The 20,668-nt window shown below is 43.4% G+C and overlaps 1 protein-coding gene across 2 annotated transcripts in view; it reads right to left on the bottom strand.

Moving 5' to 3' along the window:
* Window positions 1-1,069: 1,069 nt before the first annotated feature.
* RNF145 (ring finger protein 145) overlaps window positions 1,070-20,668 on the bottom strand; it is a 46,173-nt gene continuing 26,574 nt past the window's right edge. For both annotated transcript variants that reach the window (XM_040078420.2, XM_040078421.2), the window contains exons 4-11: window positions 20,145-20,236; window positions 15,081-15,316; window positions 11,797-11,972; window positions 8,178-8,318; window positions 6,946-7,128; window positions 5,189-5,336; window positions 4,184-4,540; window positions 1,070-2,672 (exon numbers count right to left, since the gene is read on the bottom strand). In XM_040078420.2, coding sequence (XP_039934354.1) covers window positions 2,250-2,672; window positions 4,184-4,540; window positions 5,189-5,336; window positions 6,946-7,128; window positions 8,178-8,318; window positions 11,797-11,972; window positions 15,081-15,316; window positions 20,145-20,236 — 1,756 coding nt within the window. In that variant the 3' untranslated portion in view covers window positions 1,070-2,249. The remainder of the gene's footprint in view (window positions 2,673-4,183; window positions 4,541-5,188; window positions 5,337-6,945; window positions 7,129-8,177; window positions 8,319-11,796; window positions 11,973-15,080; window positions 15,317-20,144; window positions 20,237-20,668) is intronic.

The raw sequence follows: 20,668 nt of genomic DNA, 5'->3' as shown, positions 1-20,668 counted from the left end.
GCCAAGAGATCAGCCGGGCTGAGAAACGCCTCCTCAGCATCAGCAGTGAAAGCAAACCTCAGGGCGTTGCTGCTTTTTCAACACTTCCCACATTTATGAAAATGATGTGACAGTGTGGGATAGGAATGACCCCCGTGGTTCCCTCCTGTCCCCAGGTGATCCCACAGGTGAGTTCCTCTCCCTCCCTTCCCTGGGGTCACAGAGCCCTCCCTCCCCAAGGCTGAGCAAGCCTGGCTCTTCCCACCTTGCTCCCTACCATGGAAGTGAGGTGATCCCATCCCAAGCTTCCCATTACTCTTTCCACAAGTTTATGGGATTATTTCTCCACGTCCAGGGACAGCAAGCAGAGCTCAGGAGAGTGTCCTTCAAAGACATTCTGTGAATTGAGGGAAAGCCTTATTCCCACCGTACTAAGGAGCATCCTGTAACAGCCCTGTCCAGAAAATCCCCATTTCCTGACTCCACAGACTTTTAAAGCGTGGCAGGAATGGAAACAGCCTAAATTATGTAGATGGAAAGCATGGGCATGGACAAAACATCCTTTTGAGAAAGATCCAATTTCACAGAAATGGAAGCATGCAAGAGCAGGACCCAGACCATGGACTGACAGGAGAGAGGAGTTCAAGGAAATATTCTCAACTTTTTTTTCACCCCTCCCCAAAGATACCAAGCTGCTAATAAAAGTTTTGGGATCATCAGTGAAAGCACATGATAAATCCAAATTTCTGATTAACAGACAAGAGAACAAAATTGAGATACAGAATCAGAAGATGGGGTGACTGATGTTGCCATCCTGTCAGGGGGAAGAAAACAGATTTGGGGTTTGTTTGGGGCTCAGTAGCAGCAGGCACAGCCTCCAGAAGCAATCGTGCCTCTGAGTTCTGCATTGGCCAAGACCTGGTGACAAGAACAGGGGAGGGCAGGAGGTGCCACCAGGACATAGAGCACTGAAAGGGAAGCAGGGGAGAACACAAGCATAGGGAGTTTCACCCATCAGGGGGAAAGGAGGGCTATTGCTCGTGCCTCTCAAACTTGTGGGATTTCAGCACAAGAATCACATAACCAGGTGTAAAAATCTTCAAATGTAATTTATTAAGACATTCAGCTATGTCTGTCAGTCTACATCCAAATTTACTACTAAAAATAAAATAGTATCACATTTCACATTAGGAATACCGACTTTGAAAAACACTTGAGTCAAGCCTATCGTATAAATAAGTGACTAATTTCTCTTCATATCAAAATTCACATAAAAAAATTGCCTGCCCCCTACTCCCACCTATTTCCCCACCCCTGTCCCTTCTACTCGAAGCCATGATGAATGTAAAAATTTAAGTATGGACATGTCCTTGTCAAAGAAAAAAAGGTGCAAACCTATTAACAGCTTTTAAAAGTGGCATTTGCGGAGTCTGATCATACACAATAATGTACTCATTCCCAAAGTGCAAATATCGCCAGAGTTTAATACTGTTTTAATTCAGCTGCAAGGGTTAAACATTACACAGCACAGTCCTGCAAGGCCTCTATCCGTGCCCTAAAACTCATCCCACTTTCCTCCAGCAGAGGCAAAGTGTTCATGAGAGTTTTAGTTTACTTCATGCAGCCCACACTGTGCCCATTATGAGCAAAAGTTTCATATACATCAAAATATTGACGACTCTGTCATAAAAGTCAAGAGTCACTATAGATTACATGAATTCAAATGCAACTGCCCCAAGAACACCCAAAGCATACACACGACGTATTAAGAGTGCTTCCACCTCCTGGTACAATCACCGTTGTTACATCTTTGATTTTTGTTTACGTGCCACAAAAAAACGTCAGCAACCGAAGCCGCCCATCGGCCAGAGACCGGCAACTCGCGGCCCCTAACGCCCCTCAGGACCTGGGACTCTGTGCAACTCCTTCCCCTGACCAAAACCAAGCCAGCCTCCTGGCCCTCTGGCCACAACACCTCACAGACCTCTTGCTCCTCTCACCCCTCACCTACATCGTGAAAACACTCTCGCACTGCTATTTATTCCCAGACATCCTTCCTATGCCCACAGTTCAGAGAGCTTCTGGAGTCATTTCTACTACATCTCACTGGAGTTACCACTACCAAGCAGCCCATAAAAATCAGCATGGGAGATTACATTTGGACCAGCATCAATAGCTACGCTTCTTTCACAGCTGTGGAGGATCGGTTTTCTTCCGAGTCAAACGCGGATCTCTGAAATGTGTTTGTTCCTGCGTCATCCTCTGCAGCCTCAGAGCTGGACACAAACGCTCAGATCCCGAGAAGGGCAGCCCTCTGGGGCTGCAGCGAGTTCTGCAGCACAGGCTGCTCCCTGGCTGGCCTCACAGGGGCTCGTGGCACCGCCCACGGTGCGAGATCCCCCCGCGTGGGCCGCGGCCTCGGGGCTGTCGTGTCCGTCGCGGCCCCTGTTCGGGCTGTCCTCCACGCTCGGCCCGTGGTCACACGCAGCACCAGGCTCAGCTGCTCCAGGCCTGGTCTGCTCTGCACTGGGATTTGGCTGCTGCACTGGCTCTGGTCCCAGTCCCGGGAGCTGGGAAGGGCTCTTCAGTTGGCAGTGGCACAAAGGGCAGGTTTCTTGCACGTACAGCCATTTCTTAAGACAACCCGCGTGAAAAAAATGGCTACATGGTGTGATTACAGCAGTTTTCATATCCTGAAAGACACAAAAAAAAAAAAAAAGGAAAAAAAAAAAAAGAAATATATTATTTGTAATCCCATTCCTCTCCTCTCATCTCGCACACATCTGACAGGTTCACCAAGCACAGAAGAGAGAGAAGCAGTCCACACACAAGGAAAAGAAACGTTCCTTCCTTCACACCAAAAGTGTTTCATATGAGGAGCAGCTGAGGGAGCTGGGGGAGGCTCAGCCTGGAGAAAAGGAGGCTCAGGAGGACCTTGTGGCTCTGCACAACTCCCTGACATGAGGGGACAGCCAGGTGAGTCTCTTCTCTCAGTGATCAAGCCACAGGACAAGAGGAAATGGCCTCAAGCTGTGGCAGGGGAAGTTTGTTTTGGGCATCAGTAAGAATATTTCTTCACTGCAAGGGCTGTCAGGCATTGGAAGGGAGGCGGTGGAGTCACTGTCCCTGGAGGTGTCCAAGGAAGGCCTGGACGTGGCACTCAGTGCCATGGGGATCAGTCACAGGCTGGGCTCGATCTTGGAGTCTTTTCCAACCTTAACGATTCTCTGATACACACACAGTTCAAATACAGGCCAGGCCTTGCTTTATTACAGGCATTAAAAATGAGGCAAAAAACCTTTGTTTGCAAGATATTATTAAACAGGACCTTTTCAGGATGAGAATCACAGGATTGGTTGGCTCAAAAAACAATCGTGGAACTCCAAACAACACAATGACAGATACAACATGCAACACCACCAGAAATGAAGTGACACCACGAACTCTGCCAGCTGAGACCCACGTAATACTACTCTGGTGTTTTGAACACTGTCATTCAATCTGGCAGTTTTACTCTTCAAAAGAATTTCTATCAAGTTTGGAGCCAATCCAATCCCACTCTTAACTGCACACTACTAATGTTAGGGTGATTCTTTCACTGTCACATATAACTACAATTTCTATTCAAGAGTAAGAGACTTTGGAGCTAGGAGTGTGATAAAGATATTACTTTCAGCATTAATGTCTAAGGTCCTTACATCTGCTGGCTTATGTTAGCAAGACCCTTAACCTTTTGATAATTAGGATTCTGCCACAAAACTGGCACTACACGTGAAGCAGCAATGTCTGTAGAGATTGTGCTGCTTCTAGAGAACAGTAACAGATCAGCTACCAAGAATATGCTGTCTTTCACTAACAAAATCCTCCAGTAATGAGGAAAGGGCACATTTGCTGCTATTTCTGAGACCAGCTCAACCCAAACACAAGAGGCGTCGAAGCAGCTTAAGGATGGAGTTTGCTGTGTAACTGGAGAAAAAAAAATAAATGGCAGTTTAAGCACATTCAAGCTCTTCATTCCTAAGAATTATCTTGGAGACAGCACTCCAATTTGCACAAAGCAGAAAACTGGGAGATTCCAGTTACTTACTAAGTGCAGTATTATTCATTACACATAAATCAAGCCACTTATTTCTTTTAGCTGAAGACCGAACTTGGTCTGGGGGTATTTCAACTCAAGCCAATGCTCTGACACTCCCATTCCTACCTGGTAGCAGATGGCACAGATGTCGTTGTGCTGCTCCAGCTGCTCCTTCGTGGCCACGGGCAGAGATTTTATCTTATTCACAGCGTCTCTGCGAAGGAGGAAACTCTTCCAGCCCAGCTGTGCCCGCAGCCACACGTTGTAGTAGGAGTGGATGAAGATGATGACGGAGCCCATGACAGTCCACTCCCCAAAGATGGTTTCTGAGACGCCGTAGGCCACCACGCACAGAGCCACCAGGAACTCCAGCAGCCGGTAGGTGCCGTTCACGTAATAGATCACATCGTCCATGTTTTCCACGGGTTCTTTCCTGAACTCCTCCACCATGAACAGAACGTAAATGAAGAGTGTCCCAAGCACCTGTAATGCAGGGCAAGACCATGAACTCAGCTTTCAGCTCTGAACTGGAGCTGGAGTCAGTGCTGGCCACTGAGATGTGTCCACACAACGCTCCCAAGCTGGGCATGCCCCAAAGTAGTAAAATTGTTGCCGAACTTCAAGACAAATGAAAGTTGCTCTTTCTTGCAAAGCATTTAAGCTTGTTCCCAAGTACTTCCTCCTTACCTTCCTGAGTCCAGAACAGCTGAGCTGATTAAACAAGAGCGTTGAGCATTTCAAGGGCAACTTTAAAAAATTAATAATAAAAAGCCCAAGTAATAGCAAATACTTATAGTATAAAACATTTCCTCTATTGACACTACTGTGTTTCGAACATCAAATTGCTTTCAAAGAGTTATAGCTAAGTAATGATACATAAATGAGTACTCTGGGAAAAAACCCTTTTTACTATGATAGTTACACACCCTCAAAAGCCTTCTGGATTTACAGTTTGAAGCAGACTCCCATTCACCTCTGCTCTCAGCCCTCAGACACAGAAAGAGATTTTTCATCACCCTCTGTAATTCCGCCCTTCTCTCATCCCTGTTCTTTTCTCATCATGTGTTTTCTCCCTTAGAATAACACTTAGATCACAGTTAATGCAGGGCTGCACAGGGCTGTTGTTCTTACCTGAAGAGAGGTTAGAATACTGCTGGAGATAATGATCAACAGCCAGAAATCCATGTGGAAAAACTGACAAATCATGTAGGCCATATACGCGGGGAACACGAGTAAGAACAGACACAGGCTGACTGCTCGGAAGTGCTTCCACAGACTCCTGCAAAACAACACAATAGGTTTTGATTTTTCAATTCAGATTTGAGTGTCAGAGTAAGAACAGAATGACTGCTGGATGTAGGCACGTTAGATGTTTGCTCAAGGTTTTAGCTTGTTGAAAGGAGTTTTCTATTTTATTTGGGCACAGTCTCATTCCCAGCTTGCACACATGCCTACAGCTGTGGAAAGTTCCCTCTCATCTGACCTTTGCTGTTTTCAATAGAAAGACAAAAATTATGGGCAAAATAAGTACTTGAGATACTGAATGTTACAGATGGAATCCCATTAAAATAAATTATTAAACATGTAACTGTTTGGACACTTCTCTAAATAAACAAGAGATCTTCAAATTAAATAATTCTTACAACTCTTCTTCATGTTTTTGCTAATATGTGTGGGGCAAAGCTACTTCCTTTCATCAACAGATTTAACCCTACTGCCTTTAGAAGTATATTCCCCAATTCAGAGATCACAAAAGAAGAAATGTAGCAGGGCTTGAACATTTATCTCTGCCAGTCCTTACCCTGCTCCTATCATCTACTTCTTCCTAATCTCCTCCCCAACCTAAACACACCATCAATCCTTTTACAGCCACCCATTTGTGAAGGCTTTCAGAATATCTCCAGTAATTTACTATACTACCTTTACTTGTTCCTCAGCTTGTATTTCAACCTCAGTAAGCTCTGGACATGAGGTACAGAAAAAGTCAAAGCATCTGGGGGCACAGTGCAGCAGCACAACCTGACTCATTCAATACAGTCTGAAGAAACATCAGAGTGACTTTGAGATCTGAGTTCTGTGTCTGTGGGTGAGGGAGGAAGGGAGAGCTGAAGTGGAATTTATCCTGTTTCTTGCTGATTTAGAACTCCCTGGGAGATTTGGCAGAAGAGCTAAAACTCACTATCCCCACAGTCTGCTTGTTTAAGCTGGGCAGATGCTCCTATCCTGGCTCTACTCCCTTTCCCTCTGTTTCTATCCTGGAAGTTAATTTGCTGCACACAGAACATCTCAAAGCTAAACAAACTCTACACATAAACAAACCTTCTCTGTTCATTTCTTCACTCACAGGTTACAGAAAGGGAAAAGACAAACGCAATTGACAAAGATAAAAGCAGATTAACATGAGAACACCACCCAGCACCAATACAGCACTTAGACCACAAACGAAACTCAACAATCCCACACCATCCAAACACGTGGGACACTAAGGCAAACCTTCCACCTCTTATTCTGTGCCAGCAAACCTTATCATTTAAGGATCACCAAAAAAAATAGGTTGTACAATATGTAACACAAGGTCACTCCTAGAAACTTCCCACCCTCAATAGCTGTGTGAGATTACTCCTTTAGAGGGAAACCCACCCAGCTGCAGAGGAGGTTAAGAAAAACCTTTCTGCAAATCCACACAATGGAGCGTGGGTGGGGAGAGCACAGTCCTGGATTTGCTTAACTGGAACCACAAAACTAGAGAACTTGGACTGGAAAAGAAATCTGCACAACAGAAAAAAAAAACAAGGCGAATTTACAAGTACTAAAAGCCATCAATTACTAGTTTATCACCTCCTAAAAGAGCATTGAGTAACTCTCAGTTTAGGAAACCAGTCTCTTACTTGTCCCTTGAGGCTCCCAATGCCAAGACAATGGGATCGGCAATTTCCAGCATGGACTGAAGGATGGATGCCACCACAATGAAAAGAATAATACTGAGCAGGAACGCCCGATGCACAACTTGGAGCTCAATCAAACCTGTCTGCACAGCCAGGATCAGGAGCGTGACTCCTTCAGTCATCCCCCTGCAGATCAACACAGTCAAAAAAACAAAGTCACATCTCTGTGTCAGTGCTGGTTCAAAAGAACATCTAGAAACACCAGGAAATAAACTGTCTGCTTCTGTCACAACCTTTCATATGTCACTGGTTTTAGGTTTCACTGGTGTCCCTGGAAGGCTTTAACCAGGGAGGGATGTTTTCTGAAAGGCTGAAGTGCTGGGCTTAGGAACCAGCAGATTTTGCTCCTGACAAGCAGAGTTTGGGCTACATCCAGCTCAGACACCACCCAGCACAAAGCATTTTAAGGACTCAGTTTACACAAATTAACAATTTTGCCATTTTTCAGTTTATTCCCCTTGTACCTAAACCAAATACAGCTGTCCATTTCTTTCTGTCTTGGGATCTCAGAGTGACTTTAATCCTTCTGAGGATCACCACAACTATTTGATGCAATAAAGTACATACTTCACCAAAAGATGTTTTTATACAGACTGCTCTTACGCAGCCCCAATTTATACCTTTTTTCCTTCCACATCTTGGAATCCAAGATGTAAAACATTCTTTTGCAAATGATCTCAACTTATAGAATTATGAGCTGGAGTAACAGGAAAGACAGTGTCAGGATCTCAATTTTGTATTAGACAAGTTGAGACAAGCCTGAGAAAAGGCATTTTGGCTATTTCTCACAACAATTTACAAGCAATCCATACAATGCTGTGTTTTAAACCTCACAGATTAGTAATGTTTCATATATGATTAGAGGGGAGATGAGGAAAGGAAAATATCAAGTGTTTATATTATGCAAGCATGTGAAAATTTTTCAGTGACTCATGAAAATAAAAGCCATTTTAAATCCCAAGTACCAGCCCTGAATTTGTGCAGAAATGAACCATCTCCCAAGAAGTCTGTGACAAGTATTTTCACCTCAAATCTCTTCAATGCACAACCAAACTATGGCATATAAAAAACCTGTCAAAAGATCATGAGTCAAAAAACTGCAATGCCACCCCTGTGTTTTTATATAAAACCCCTTTCTGTTTCTTTTCAGGTCCTAGGCACAACGAGGCACTTACCTGTTCATAGCAGGATCGTTCATGAACGCTCGGTAACCCTGCAAGTAAAACTTGCAGAGAGTCAGAACTCCCAAAGCAACAAAAGAGACTGTGAAGACCAATCCCAGCAGTGAGTATGGAGTGCTACAGCATTCGGCAATACTGCCAGGACAGAGAGGAAAAGAAACAAAAAGAAAAGGTTGATCAGTTAAAAGCAACGTGACTGAGCTCCCCCCTTGTCCGGTTAACCGTGCAAGATGGTTTTAAAGCAGAATTGGACTGGTTTATTGAAAATGTTAAAAGTTCTGCACTGTCATTAAATCTTCCAATACAAGGAAAAGATGAGATGGATTTTATGACTTCTTTCCAAGATATCAGTTCACCGCAGCTGCCCCTGGGAGGCAGGGCTGTGCTGTGACATCCCCGCAGTCCCCTCGGCACAGGGCCACGTGGTGGCACTGTCCTGCTGCCGCTGGGGTTCGGAGCCACCGGCGAGCCCAGAGCCTCCACACACTCAAATGCACTCGCTGGAATTTCACCCAGCACCACAAAGATGGATTCACTTAAGTCATGCTCTCCTCCTATCCATGATAATGCACACCAACATCAAACTAATAAATCCTGGTGGGAGACTGGGGCTTTTTGTCAGCATCCCCATCAGGGTCAGGTGGGCAACACCTGTCTTTGGAACAGCTGAGCCTGAAGCAGCAGAAAAAGCTCTTCTTCAGCTGGTCTCTTCCTCTTTTGCTACAGCAAAGTGCCAGAGATCGTGACCCCAGACTTCACTTGACAGCTGCATCGCCCACTTTCAGGCTGCTCTGCTACTCTGGCCCTGGCACTGTGATGTTTGAAACAGCCCAAGCCCCAGAAGGTGCTTTGGGTTTGGGACACAGCACAGCCAATGCCAGGTAAAGATAAAGAACCAGCTGTCAGCCAGGGGTTACACATCTGGAAATACTCACATGCATAAACAAGGTAATACACTGATGCATTCATTAAAAAAAAAAAAAAAAAAAAATCTTCATTTGTTCCTCAGGACAGCAGTCTTGAGAGAGAAACTGCCATGGTCAAAACCATGTCCTGCTAATTAACTGAGTGACGAGTGAAGCAGTCCAGTGCTCTGAACAAAAGAGTTTTGAGGAAGCACATGCTTCAAAAATAAACAAAGCTCATCCAAGAGGCATTTACTTTGTCACTTTCAGTGACTACTTAAACGTGAAATAGCCTTTGAAAGCAATTCACTGCAGAAAATGTTGATGTGTTTACATATACTATTTACAGTCATCTGGTAAGCCTTCAAATTCTGCCTTTTACGAAGCCAAGGGGGGCTGAAAAAGCTTTTAGATGTTCCTGTTCATTAAGATAGTGAGAAACAGTATTTAAAGCAGTTATTTATGTAGGGTATTTGAGGAACTCTAAATTTTGCTTCAAAATAAATTATCAGTAATCGAGAATCCTGGTTTTCTGGTTTTTTGTCAGAGTAATGTTAGGATTCCTCTTAAACTTGATCTACTACGCAAGGGTCCCAGAGGAACTTACGGGATCAAGAGATGCCTGGGGAGCTTTACTATGTTTATGTGTCGAGCACAAGTTTATAAATTATCCCAAAGAGCTGAACTCCTCATGGATTCTCAAAAATCACAGCAGTTACAAATCCATGGAAAAGATTTTGAGAGGAAAAAGAACAATGAAAGGTACAAAATAGTTTTAAACAGTAAATACTGAACAAGAGCTTCCCAGTCCAGGAAAACTAGACTTAGGCTACTCTCAGTTTTCAAGAAAACAACTGATATCCATGTCTCCCCTCCCCAGTATATGAACTGAGGGGCACTGAATGACATTATATGGATTCAAGCAATCAAAATGGTAGAGACGAGGCTAAGCTGTGAAAACGCCTCATCTCAGGATCTTCCAAATGACACAAGTGCACATGGGCTCAAGGGCAGAAACCACAAACTGATAGAAGAGTTTTTTGAGGGCTACTGAAATACTTATTAGCCACATCCAGCTAATGCAGCTTGACAGAAGTTAGTGGATGCAGGACTGGATGAGCCCTAGGAAGCACCCTGTTTGTGTGTCCTTCCAGGAACTCATCTGCAGCCACTGCTGGGAACCGAATCCCACGTTCCATCGGATCTGGACTGATCCAGCACAGCCAGTCCAACACAGCAGCTGTGTCCACCCCAACTGCTCCCACCTCAATTCCAGCCACACTGCTTTAAGCAGTCATTCACTTAAAGAGCACAGATGCAGAATTCACATGTTTTCATGGAAGAGCACATCTTTTCTTCCACTTTGCTGAACAGCCAGCACTGCGTTATTACCTGACCTGACAAGGTACTTCAGCTCCCTCCTAGGGGTCAGAGGCTGTGAGTGGTACCATCAGAGTTTGTGTTTTTAAGATGAGTCAGTGTCCCTGTTTTGCCACAAATCAGAGAAGTATAACAATATGGTGTAGGAATAAACTCAACTTCGAGGAAAAGAACTGCTTCTCCTCTACTGTAACAAAACTAAAATTGCAGAAGAAATGAACAGGAAGAAAATTTTCAGACCCCAGTGGTTTAGTTAACAAGCAGGTAACATAGTCAGTGCTTCTGCATAATGCAGGGTGACACCATAAGCAATTTTAATACTATATGCAGAAAAAAATCCTTGGCATTTCTCCTTAATGATAATTAATTTTGACAGCTTACAGGATGGCACCACAGACAGATACACCAATGCAAGAAAAAGCCCAACAACTGGAAAGTCTGACTGGAAAACTGTAGTGATGAAGAAGTTACTAATCAAACAGCAGAACTAATGATGCATGATCCCTAAAGACTCTGTCTTGTCCTAGCTGGCTGTGTTTAGACAACTGTTACCCCTCTTTTCCCCATCCCACTATGGCGCTGTACCTAATCTGCCTAACCCAGCTTCTGCAGCACCCCCAGCTCCTCTCTGCCCTGCATTCCTGCTCCCTCTGTATGTACAAACAGCTGAAAAAGGCACACAGAAGCCAGGAGAATCTCTCAAATGCTGCTTTTCAGTAACAGCACCAACACGGACCACCCCCTTTATCTTACAATCTTTAGACTTTATAAAACTTTATGGCCTATAAAACTCTTTATGTTTTTAGAAAGCTTTTACAAATCTGGTATCTTTCTGATCTTTACACCTCTGCCACATTAACCACTGGGCTCAAAAACCGCTTTGGCTGCTTGGACGAACTCAAGAATGTGTCCCACACCAAAATGATGAAACAAGACATCCAAGGCTCAGAAAACAACACGATCATGAGTGAGATACCAGATGGACTGAACTTCAGCTGAAGTATCTCAGACTTAAAACCAATTTATACACTGAAAACAACTTCTGGACCAAAGCTCTAATTACATCTACTCCTTCTTCAAAGGAGTATTTTGCTTTCTTTGGGAGCTCTCCTGCAGTTCTATTAATGTCTGCTCTGAATGGGATCTTGCCTTTGCAGGACAAGCTTAACAGGGTTTATATGCATGGTCACTGCAATGAGGACAAATATTTGTTGGGTATCCAAGTGCAATAAAGCCAGTATCCATATCCCATCTTTAAAAGAGCACAGATACTCATTTCAGAAGACAGTTCAAACAGAAAACCACTTATCTGCAGGCTCCTGAATTACCTGGTCAAGAAGAGGAAGAGGAGCCTCTCTCTGGAGGCAGGCTGGTCCCGTGTACTGAAATAGGAATAGATCTGAAGAGCAAATAAGACGAGCCAGAACACCATGAAAAGCACTGGAACCACCAGCTGGTTCCACAGAGACATTCCCAGTGCCAGGAGCCCATACACCTCCACCACCTGGGAAGACACAAAAAGGCAATTTGTTATTGAGTCACAGCACTTGGGATTTGATAACAAAAGCAAAGTCAACAATACAGTCACAAGGCAGGCAAGGATAATCCACAGGACACCAGCCATCCCACAGGAAGAGAGGAGGTACATCAAAGTACGATTTGACAAAGGCAGAGCTCAGGTTCAGCAGTGACAGATTCCCAGTCTGCCTGGCAGGAGGCACAAGTACCTGACTCCAGCAGCAAACCCTCAGACCAGCTCAATGTCCCTTCCTCCAAACACCTGGCTCGGAGCTGCTCCCTGCAGCCCACTCACAGCTCGAGGGGTGAGGACACGTGGCTCTGGGTCATGCCAGCCCCTCAGATCCTCCTGCCCAGTTTAAGTCACAGCAGTGTTGTTTTCTCTGTAGCTACTGCCGAGTCACTGCACACATTAGACACTGAAATGAGTCATACCATTAAAAAAATGTAGTCAATCTACTTTGCTGACCTGTTTTTAAGGAAAAAGTTTTCCCCTCCACACATTTATGCTTAAGTATCTCAAAAGGATCACACACCTAATCCACCAAGCGTTTAAAGACTTACATTGGAAGACTCTGAAGCTCTAAGTATTTCCTTTGCATTTCAAAGATTAAGTTACAATCGTTTCCAAGAAGCTGGAATTTCATATAGCTGGACTCAGGTCAAAAGGAAACTGCTCATAACTACTAATTCCTCATCAACTGCTTCCCACAATGACACAAAAGCCATCATGGCAAGGAAATTTTTGGAAACACTAAAAAAGCTGACAAGCATGAGGGATATGACCCTCACAGGACCTGCTGCAGCACTGGGGCTGGTGGACAAGCAATATGCTGCTGGCAGGGACGCAGTGCCAAGCTCCTGCGTTGCTCACAGACTTGCCAAGGAAGTGCACCTGCCCTCAGGAGACTCCCCTAGCCTGGGAGGAAGGCAAGCAATCCTGTGCAGCTCCTGGCACAGTGCTCCACCACGTTGGAAAAGGGTTACACCACGCTCATAATGCAGATTCGTAATGCTGAGATATTTCTGGCATCTTCTGCTGCAAAAAGACAGCCAAGGTTCTGGGTCTGCTTTTAAATTATACCACTGGGCACAGCCTAATGTACACACAAAAGCACAAAAAGCTGCCTTGGTCCACCTGTTAGGGCCCTCAGGAAACACTCCTGGTGTTTAAAATCCCAGTATTCACCAAGTTTTGACACTGATATCACACCCACAATGAAATCCAGCCTAAAATAGCTGGATTTGTGTGTAAACTCTCCAACACCAGCACTGAAAAACAGTAATTGCTCAGAGTTACAGCAATGGAAATACAAGCACAAAAATATCCCAGCTGGAATGGCAGTATCCTCCTCTGGAATACCCATCTAGGCTGGATTTGTAGCAGAGTTGTAACCAGTTACATGAACACACCATCAGCTGATGTTTTTTCTGCTGTTTCAGGAACACAAGAAAAGAGCAGCAAGTTCTTAAAAAAAATCCTGGGGTTTGCCAGTACAATGTGAACACCACTCAGAGCTAATCACTGCAACTCTATTACATGTATTTAGAAAAGCAACATCCAACATTCTTATAAACCCAGTGCAGCATTACCAATTTTCTGCCATTTTTTCTGTATTCCCAAGGGAAAAACACTTTCTGTCCTCTGCATAAAAAGTCAGGAGAAAGAGTATGATCAGTGTCCAAAGGCCAGGAATACAAGGAATACTTCTTCATGATTACTGTAATACAGCCTGGCATGGAAAGACTTGAAATACTGTGACAAGTCAGCTTCCAAATGAATTTTTAAATCAGCAAATCTTCAAGCAGGAGAGGCTTTGATTGGATATCAGGAAAAAAATCCTCACTGAGAGGGTGGTCAGGCATTGGAAGAGGCTGCCCAGGACAGTGGTAGAGTCACCATCCCTCATTGGATTTAAAAAATGTATAAATGTGGCACTAAGGGACGTGTTTGAGTGGTTGGACTTTATGATCTCAGAGTTCTTTTCCAACCTAAACAAATCTGTGACTCCATGGATGAGGTCAGACCAATGCTAGGTGCTGTACAAACACAGAAGGATAATCCTGCTCTAAAGACCAACTACATACAAAATAAATAACCAGACACCAATGATCAACATGACAGGCTGAGACCTTGGCACAGCACACACCTCCTGCTGCCAAGTTTTTGTTTGTGTATGACAGATATGACAGCAAACAAGAGCTTTAAAGAAGATTTTGAAAGAGCTTAACAAGTTAAGTTTTCAGTCTGCTTCTGGACTGAAGAGCAGAAGGCAAAAAAACACAGTGGCTTGGTTTGAAAAAAATCCAGGCAGTGGAGAGAGCAGAAACAGTGGCTCAGTCAAAAGCCAAGCAAGCATCAATCTCTTTAGATTGAAATACACAGAAGGATGTATATTCATGTATAAATCTCATAATAAAAAAATAAAAAAAAAAAAAAATACAGGAAATGCAACGTTTCTGTACCACTGAGAAAGTGTCTTTTGAACTAAACATATATGTTTAAAGATGTCAGAGCATTAAGAAAATGGACACATCAGATCAGTCTTCTTGTTCGAGGTCTCTGTAATGTTGCTGCTCTAAAGAAAATACCAAAGACTTTTCAAATCACTGTGCAAGTTACAATTCACTAAGTTAGTGAATATTAGAGTCAAAACAGCTTCAGTGTCACTCCCAATTTAATACTTCTATAATTACAAACACTTTTTGTACAGAAAGTGTTTCTTGAAATGAAGAGCTACTACTACAATGAATGCCCAGGGATTACCTTTCTCACTTAATAAGGCTGCCAATAAATTCCAGTCTGACACAATCTTGTCTTTTAGCCTGGATTTGGGAGGGGATAAGCAAAGCCCAAGCAAAGTGGCCATGCTCAGCTGGCCAGCAGCATAATTCAGACTCATGTCTTAACTGCTCACCCATCCAAAGCTATCATAAATTAAAGAAAGAAGATGCTATGGATAAGAGCTTATTCGGTTGGCTAAGAAAGGATGAGTTAGCACACAAGCACAGAAGACAGCTAAAGTGTTTTGTTTTTCACATCTTTCCTGCATAAAAGGCTCAGAAAACAGAATGGTTGCATCCACCGTCTCACCTGGACAAGCTCTCTGTACGCGGACTTGGCCAAGTTATAGGGCACCAGAAGATTCGACGCCAGGAAGTAGAGAACTTCCAAGCCGGTGAAGATCATGGCGAATTTGTTGATGATGACGATGGTCTCGAGCGGGACGAGGCAGAGCCGAGCCAGAAGAGGGAGCATGTGTGCGGAGAAGAGCCAGATCTGCTTGGTCTTCATGACGCAGGAGCAGAGCGTGCACACCACCAGCTGCCCTGGAAACGCGACACAGCAGTTCAGAATCAAGCTGATTATCCCCTTCAGGAAAAAGCGTATTTTTAATACGTTATCTGTCCAGAACACCGTTATCAACGTCCAGCATATTATGACAGCTCTAACTAGGACATCTCTGTTACGAAACCGGGCTCCTCTCCGTGTCTTTTGCTGGGTCACTAAAGTTACCCTTTGCAAAGCGTGCACAGTGAACGCGTTCACTTCCCAGATTAGCGAGCTGTAAACCCAAAACACATGCAGAATCAGATTAATAAAGCCCCAGGAATAAATCATACGGAGGATAACCCAACAAGCCAGGCCTCTTTTTCCTTGCTACCTCCAGCTCAGCTGAAATCCCATCGGTATCTGTACACACAGCAGCTTCTCTGAAGCCCAGCTACACTATTTCATCCTGACCTACACGAAAAAGCAATCAGAGGTCCCAAACGGCTTTTAGAGCAACAATATTTACACTGTCAAGAGGAATTACTGACCAAGAACAGCAACAGGAGAACAGCCAGGTCAGCAGCTGAGATAATTTCATAACGCCCTGAGGCAGGTGCTCAGAATGATCACTGAAGCTTGCAAGTGACAGATAATTAACAACTAAATTCTCTTTAATAGCTGGTGGGGACACAAGCATGAACATCTCCCCCACACACCCCCAGATTTGGAGGGTGGTATTTCTAAAGCACTAAGACCACTTCAGTATAATTGCTCCCAACAGAGACACTGAAGTTGTACCTTTGATCCCAGGGGCAACTGAATGGGGCAAAATGCACATTGCCTGGATAAGAACAATCCTCACTCATCATTTTCCAGTAATGAAGAAATTTATGGCATATTATTTGAAAACAAACCCTTGTTCACCATCTATCTAAATTTATTTCCAAATGCCACAATATGTGGTACTAAATTCAAGTGCTAATGCCCCGGTTAGGAACCACCTCCATAATGTTTGCATTTTGTAACTCTCCCTGAAATCAGGAGCTGGCCTTAGGAAAAGAGAGGAACAGACCAAGGCCAGTAACATCTCTAGGTCAGCACGAACTCCATGTGCTCACATAAGCTCACTGACCTTGTAAGCCCTTCTGGATGGGCTGGGGAGGGAAGCTGTGAGAGGAGAAACAGCAATACCAGGATTTTGCTTTCATTCCGCCAAGCTTCCCTACCTCGGGCAGGACTTCTGCTTTCAAAATAACTGCAACTGAGCTGAAAGCAATCTCTAATCTCTACTACTTAAGCATATAAAGTTCTCCCTCCTTCACACTGTCCCCTTTCAAGTTCAATTCCTACTGTCAATTTGATAGATGTATTTCTGAATTAGCAGTGTCTCCGCAGAACAAGCACCCTTGCTCTCAGCAAGACACTATCAGCATACTGGGTCTTCTGAGCCTCAGAGAAAGTTACTCTACTCATCTCTTTAGACGTTCAGCAGACTCCAGCTCTGAAGCATTCTCCCTCTGCTTTGTTGTTCTCTGCCCACACACACGTTGCTACAACCCTATTTAAGACAGCACCAGCACACTGCTGTGCTGTCATATTCAGGAGCCTGGCAGGCAGCTCACGAGGATTTCTGCGACTCATGGTAACTAAGGCAACTCAGCTTCACACACAAAGGGACACAAACACCAGCATCCAATGTGTTCTTCAGCATTTAATAAGAGCATCATCATCTGAAATCAAATACTCCAACAGCATCACATTAAAGAATCCAGCGCTCTCTTAGATGACTCTGGAGCTCTCTGATCACAAATCAGAGCCTCTGAGTTCAGTCTCAGTAAACAGCGGAACCTGCTTTCCTCCAACACCCCCATGTGTGGAACGTGCTGCTCACCCCTGCTCAACTCTGGCCCTCCCACCCTTTTAATTTAAACACTGTACAAAAGTTGTCATGGAAAGGAGAATTGTACACACCATCAAAGGAAATACATGGAGCACTTTCTCTGGAGGCTCCGATCTCCTCCCTGATATGTGCACCTTGTCAATTCTCAACCCCTGCAGGAAAGGTGTGAATGTCTCCAGTGGAGCTTTGAGTGATGGTACTTCCCATTTTAAATGGGGGTAGCAGCACCTTAATTCAGGACAGCCAATCTCTCTCTGCAGTAAATCACACTTTATCTGCAGGTGGAGCTGCACAGCATCACTCATCAACATCACACAGCAGGATCAGCCAGAGAAAGTAGCCTCACGTGAAATCATCGATTTTAACACTCTAGGTATCTGCTACAACTATCAAATCCAGGTGAATGTTGGCATCCTGTAAACTGAAATGCTTTGGCCTGAAAACTGACAGACACAGCTAATGAAGCCAACAGCTGCAACACCCCTGGAAGACACCACCTGGGGTCCTTTGCTAGGCAATGAGGAAGAAATCCATTGTGTGAACTTCCTGCTCATCCTTTTCCCTTCCCCAAACCTCCACAGATACACAGGTAGCCAGAGCCTCTCAGCTCATAAGCTAATGGAAAATGTTCAAGAACACAGCTGACATGGTACAGCCACTGTACAATCCACTTGGAGTAGAGAAGCAACTTTATTTCATTCACAATTTTAGAAAGCTGATGTTACTCTCTGGATACATCAGTGACTTACTCAAAAACAAGGTATCCTAAAGTTAATATAAAACCCCACGACTGTGCCTAAGAAAAAGGAAGTCTTCATGGTAGCATCACTTGTAAAAGCACACAGCAGCTTTGAGAAGCTCACAGCTGATGTGCTCCCAAAGTGGCTCACTCATCCAAAGGTCCATCTCCAAAGACATTTATTTCCTCCATCCAGCCCTTAGGAACACAATATTATCCCTAGACAACAGTCATCAGGCTAAGTGAAATGCAGGGGAAGAAATGACTGTGAGATCTGATTCAGAAAGTATTAATGAATAAAAGCGTTAACAAAGGTTATGTCTGTGAACCAAGTGATACTGTACATCATTCCCTCAATTCTGACCAGAACTTCAGGAACCACAGCTGTACCAGTAGTAGCATTTTTCCATTCCCTCATGCACCTGCTTTGGTGCCTGTCAGCAGTGCTGCAGCACAACACCGTGTCAGAATGTGTGAGAAAAAGATGGAGCAAAGCACCTGTACATTCGTTTTGCTGTGAAGATGACACCACTCAGCGCTGTGCACTCCTCAGACTCCACCGAATAAACGCCCTTGTACACAACAAATCTGAGAAAACATTTCATATTTATACAAAACACTGTCAAGCCTCACAGACCACTTTTTCACAAGACTTCCCCGAAGATGACTGCTTGTCATCAAGACCAAAATTACATTTTCAAGTTGGCTTTGCAAGAATAAGGAAAATTAAGAATGGGGATATTAAATATGCTAACACATACACATTTGCTAGTACAGTCACAAGCACCTATTTCTGAAACACGATTACAATAAGGGGACACTTCAGTCTGATGCTCACTACAAACCAAAACTGTATTGAATAAAACAATTATCTTTTCCTCACTTGTTTTTCATCCCTATTAAAACCTAGATGCAGCATGCTGGTTTTGACTCTCGGTTTAGTTTTTAGGTGTTACTGAATGACACAACGCCTCCTGATCTCTTCCTGCCCAGGCCTGCATGATGCTTTATGAAGCTCTCAGGGATTCTGCTTTACCATGAAGCCCTGCATTGCACCTGGGAGAGATTCACAGGACTAATTACAAACATTTTCTCATAAAAAACATTCCAAAAGCTTTAGGTGTACTTTGGTGCCATTTGACAAGACAGGAAAATATATCTAGATATTGAGAAGAGAGAGGAAATAATATCTAAATAATCTTTCCTTGAAAATTACCAGTGTTACTTCTATTAAAAATATAAAAATCAAAGACAAATGCCACATTTGAAAGTAAGGATGCAGACAAACAGGAGATGGGTAAATTCTGTCAGAACTAACATACTGTAAAGTAGTAAACCCATTTTTATCTGCCAGTAGCAGCTGCAAGTAAACAGAAAGCAGCTGAGTTTTGTCAACAGTAGTACATGGATGACTAAATCTGTCAATAATCTGATGAAAACCATAGATCTTAGTGAAAGGAATTAAGGAAGATTTTTCTTCCAAGCTTGTCTCAGGCTTCATTTTAAAATACACATTGTGTGTGTGTGTGTATTCCAGTACTCTCTCAGGAGAACATATGGTTTGGTGCAGCAACCTTAACACTGAATTTATTCTCTTCCAGTCAAAGTTCAAAGGGTAAGGAAACACTCTGGCAAGTCCAATTCTTCATGATTTATTTCGGATTTTTAGGTAGGGAAGTCATCTATGCCATTAATCAAACAATTTAAATGTGTTTGACTTGTTATTCCTTTACTCTTTAATTAGAAATATCCTCAGGACTCTGTAAAAAAAACAGCAGCCTGCAGTCCCATCCTCACACCCACCAATGTATTTCACCAGATTTTGTAAGATAATGACAGTGTTTAGGTATAAAGGCAATAAAGAATTAAAGTGTACAACACCTGCATTGACAAAAACACTACAAATGCATATAACTATTGAAATTTCTACAGTACTTTCCACATAAAGGTTATTATAGACACTCTAGTTGCTCTGAATTAGACTGCACAGTCTGAGAATAACAGAGGCAGAGCATAACAAACAGACCTGGAAAATATTTCAGAGCTGCAATTATGGGGTACTGGTAAATCAGTGGCATAGGGAAAGCCAGGCAGGATACAGCTATCCTCCCATGCCTCGCGCATATTAGTAAGAATCACAACAAGTTAAAGTAATAAAAGAGATTTGAAACCAACAGGTAAAACATGCATAGGTTCCAATGAAGAGAATCAAAGCTCTCTCCTCTCGATTACTTAAAGCACTTACCGACTAAAGCAGTCATGAAACGGTTCATAGAGAGAGGCTCCAGGTACATTGGTCCTTCATAGCCTGATTCCAGTTCGCTCCTCACATAATCCCTTAAAAAAAAAACACAAACCCACAAACTATTAGGATCCATCTGATTCAGACAAGAAGCAATTTCTTCATTCCACAGATATGTAACTTCAGTGTACGCCGCAGCCAATTAACTAAATTGCAAAAAGCAATATTAACACCACTGTTCCAGCAGCCGTACTGATGGAGGGATCCAACTGAGGCATGACTTAAGCGAGAGCAGAATTATCTGTAATTAGACTCACTGGCAGAGCTGTAAAAATCCTTTGGGACACCTAAGCTGTTCTTCAGAGCGAGGCCTCAAAACTGCTTATTGACAAAGCCTCTTAAGCACCATTCCATTTTTAAGTATCCTTATTAAGTGTTTTTCTTCCTCACAATAATTTCTTTTCCCATCAGCAACGTGTGAAAAAAAAATGAATTGAGAGCTTGACAGAGAGACCTTCCAATTTAAT

Source organism: Hirundo rustica, chromosome 14 (assembly GCF_015227805.2).
Source record: "Hirundo rustica isolate bHirRus1 chromosome 14, bHirRus1.pri.v3, whole genome shotgun sequence".
NCBI lineage: Eukaryota > Metazoa > Chordata > Aves > Passeriformes > Hirundinidae > Hirundo > Hirundo rustica.
The sequence above is the reverse complement of the archived record's forward strand: the minus strand, read 5'-3'. Positions and strand labels throughout refer to the sequence as shown.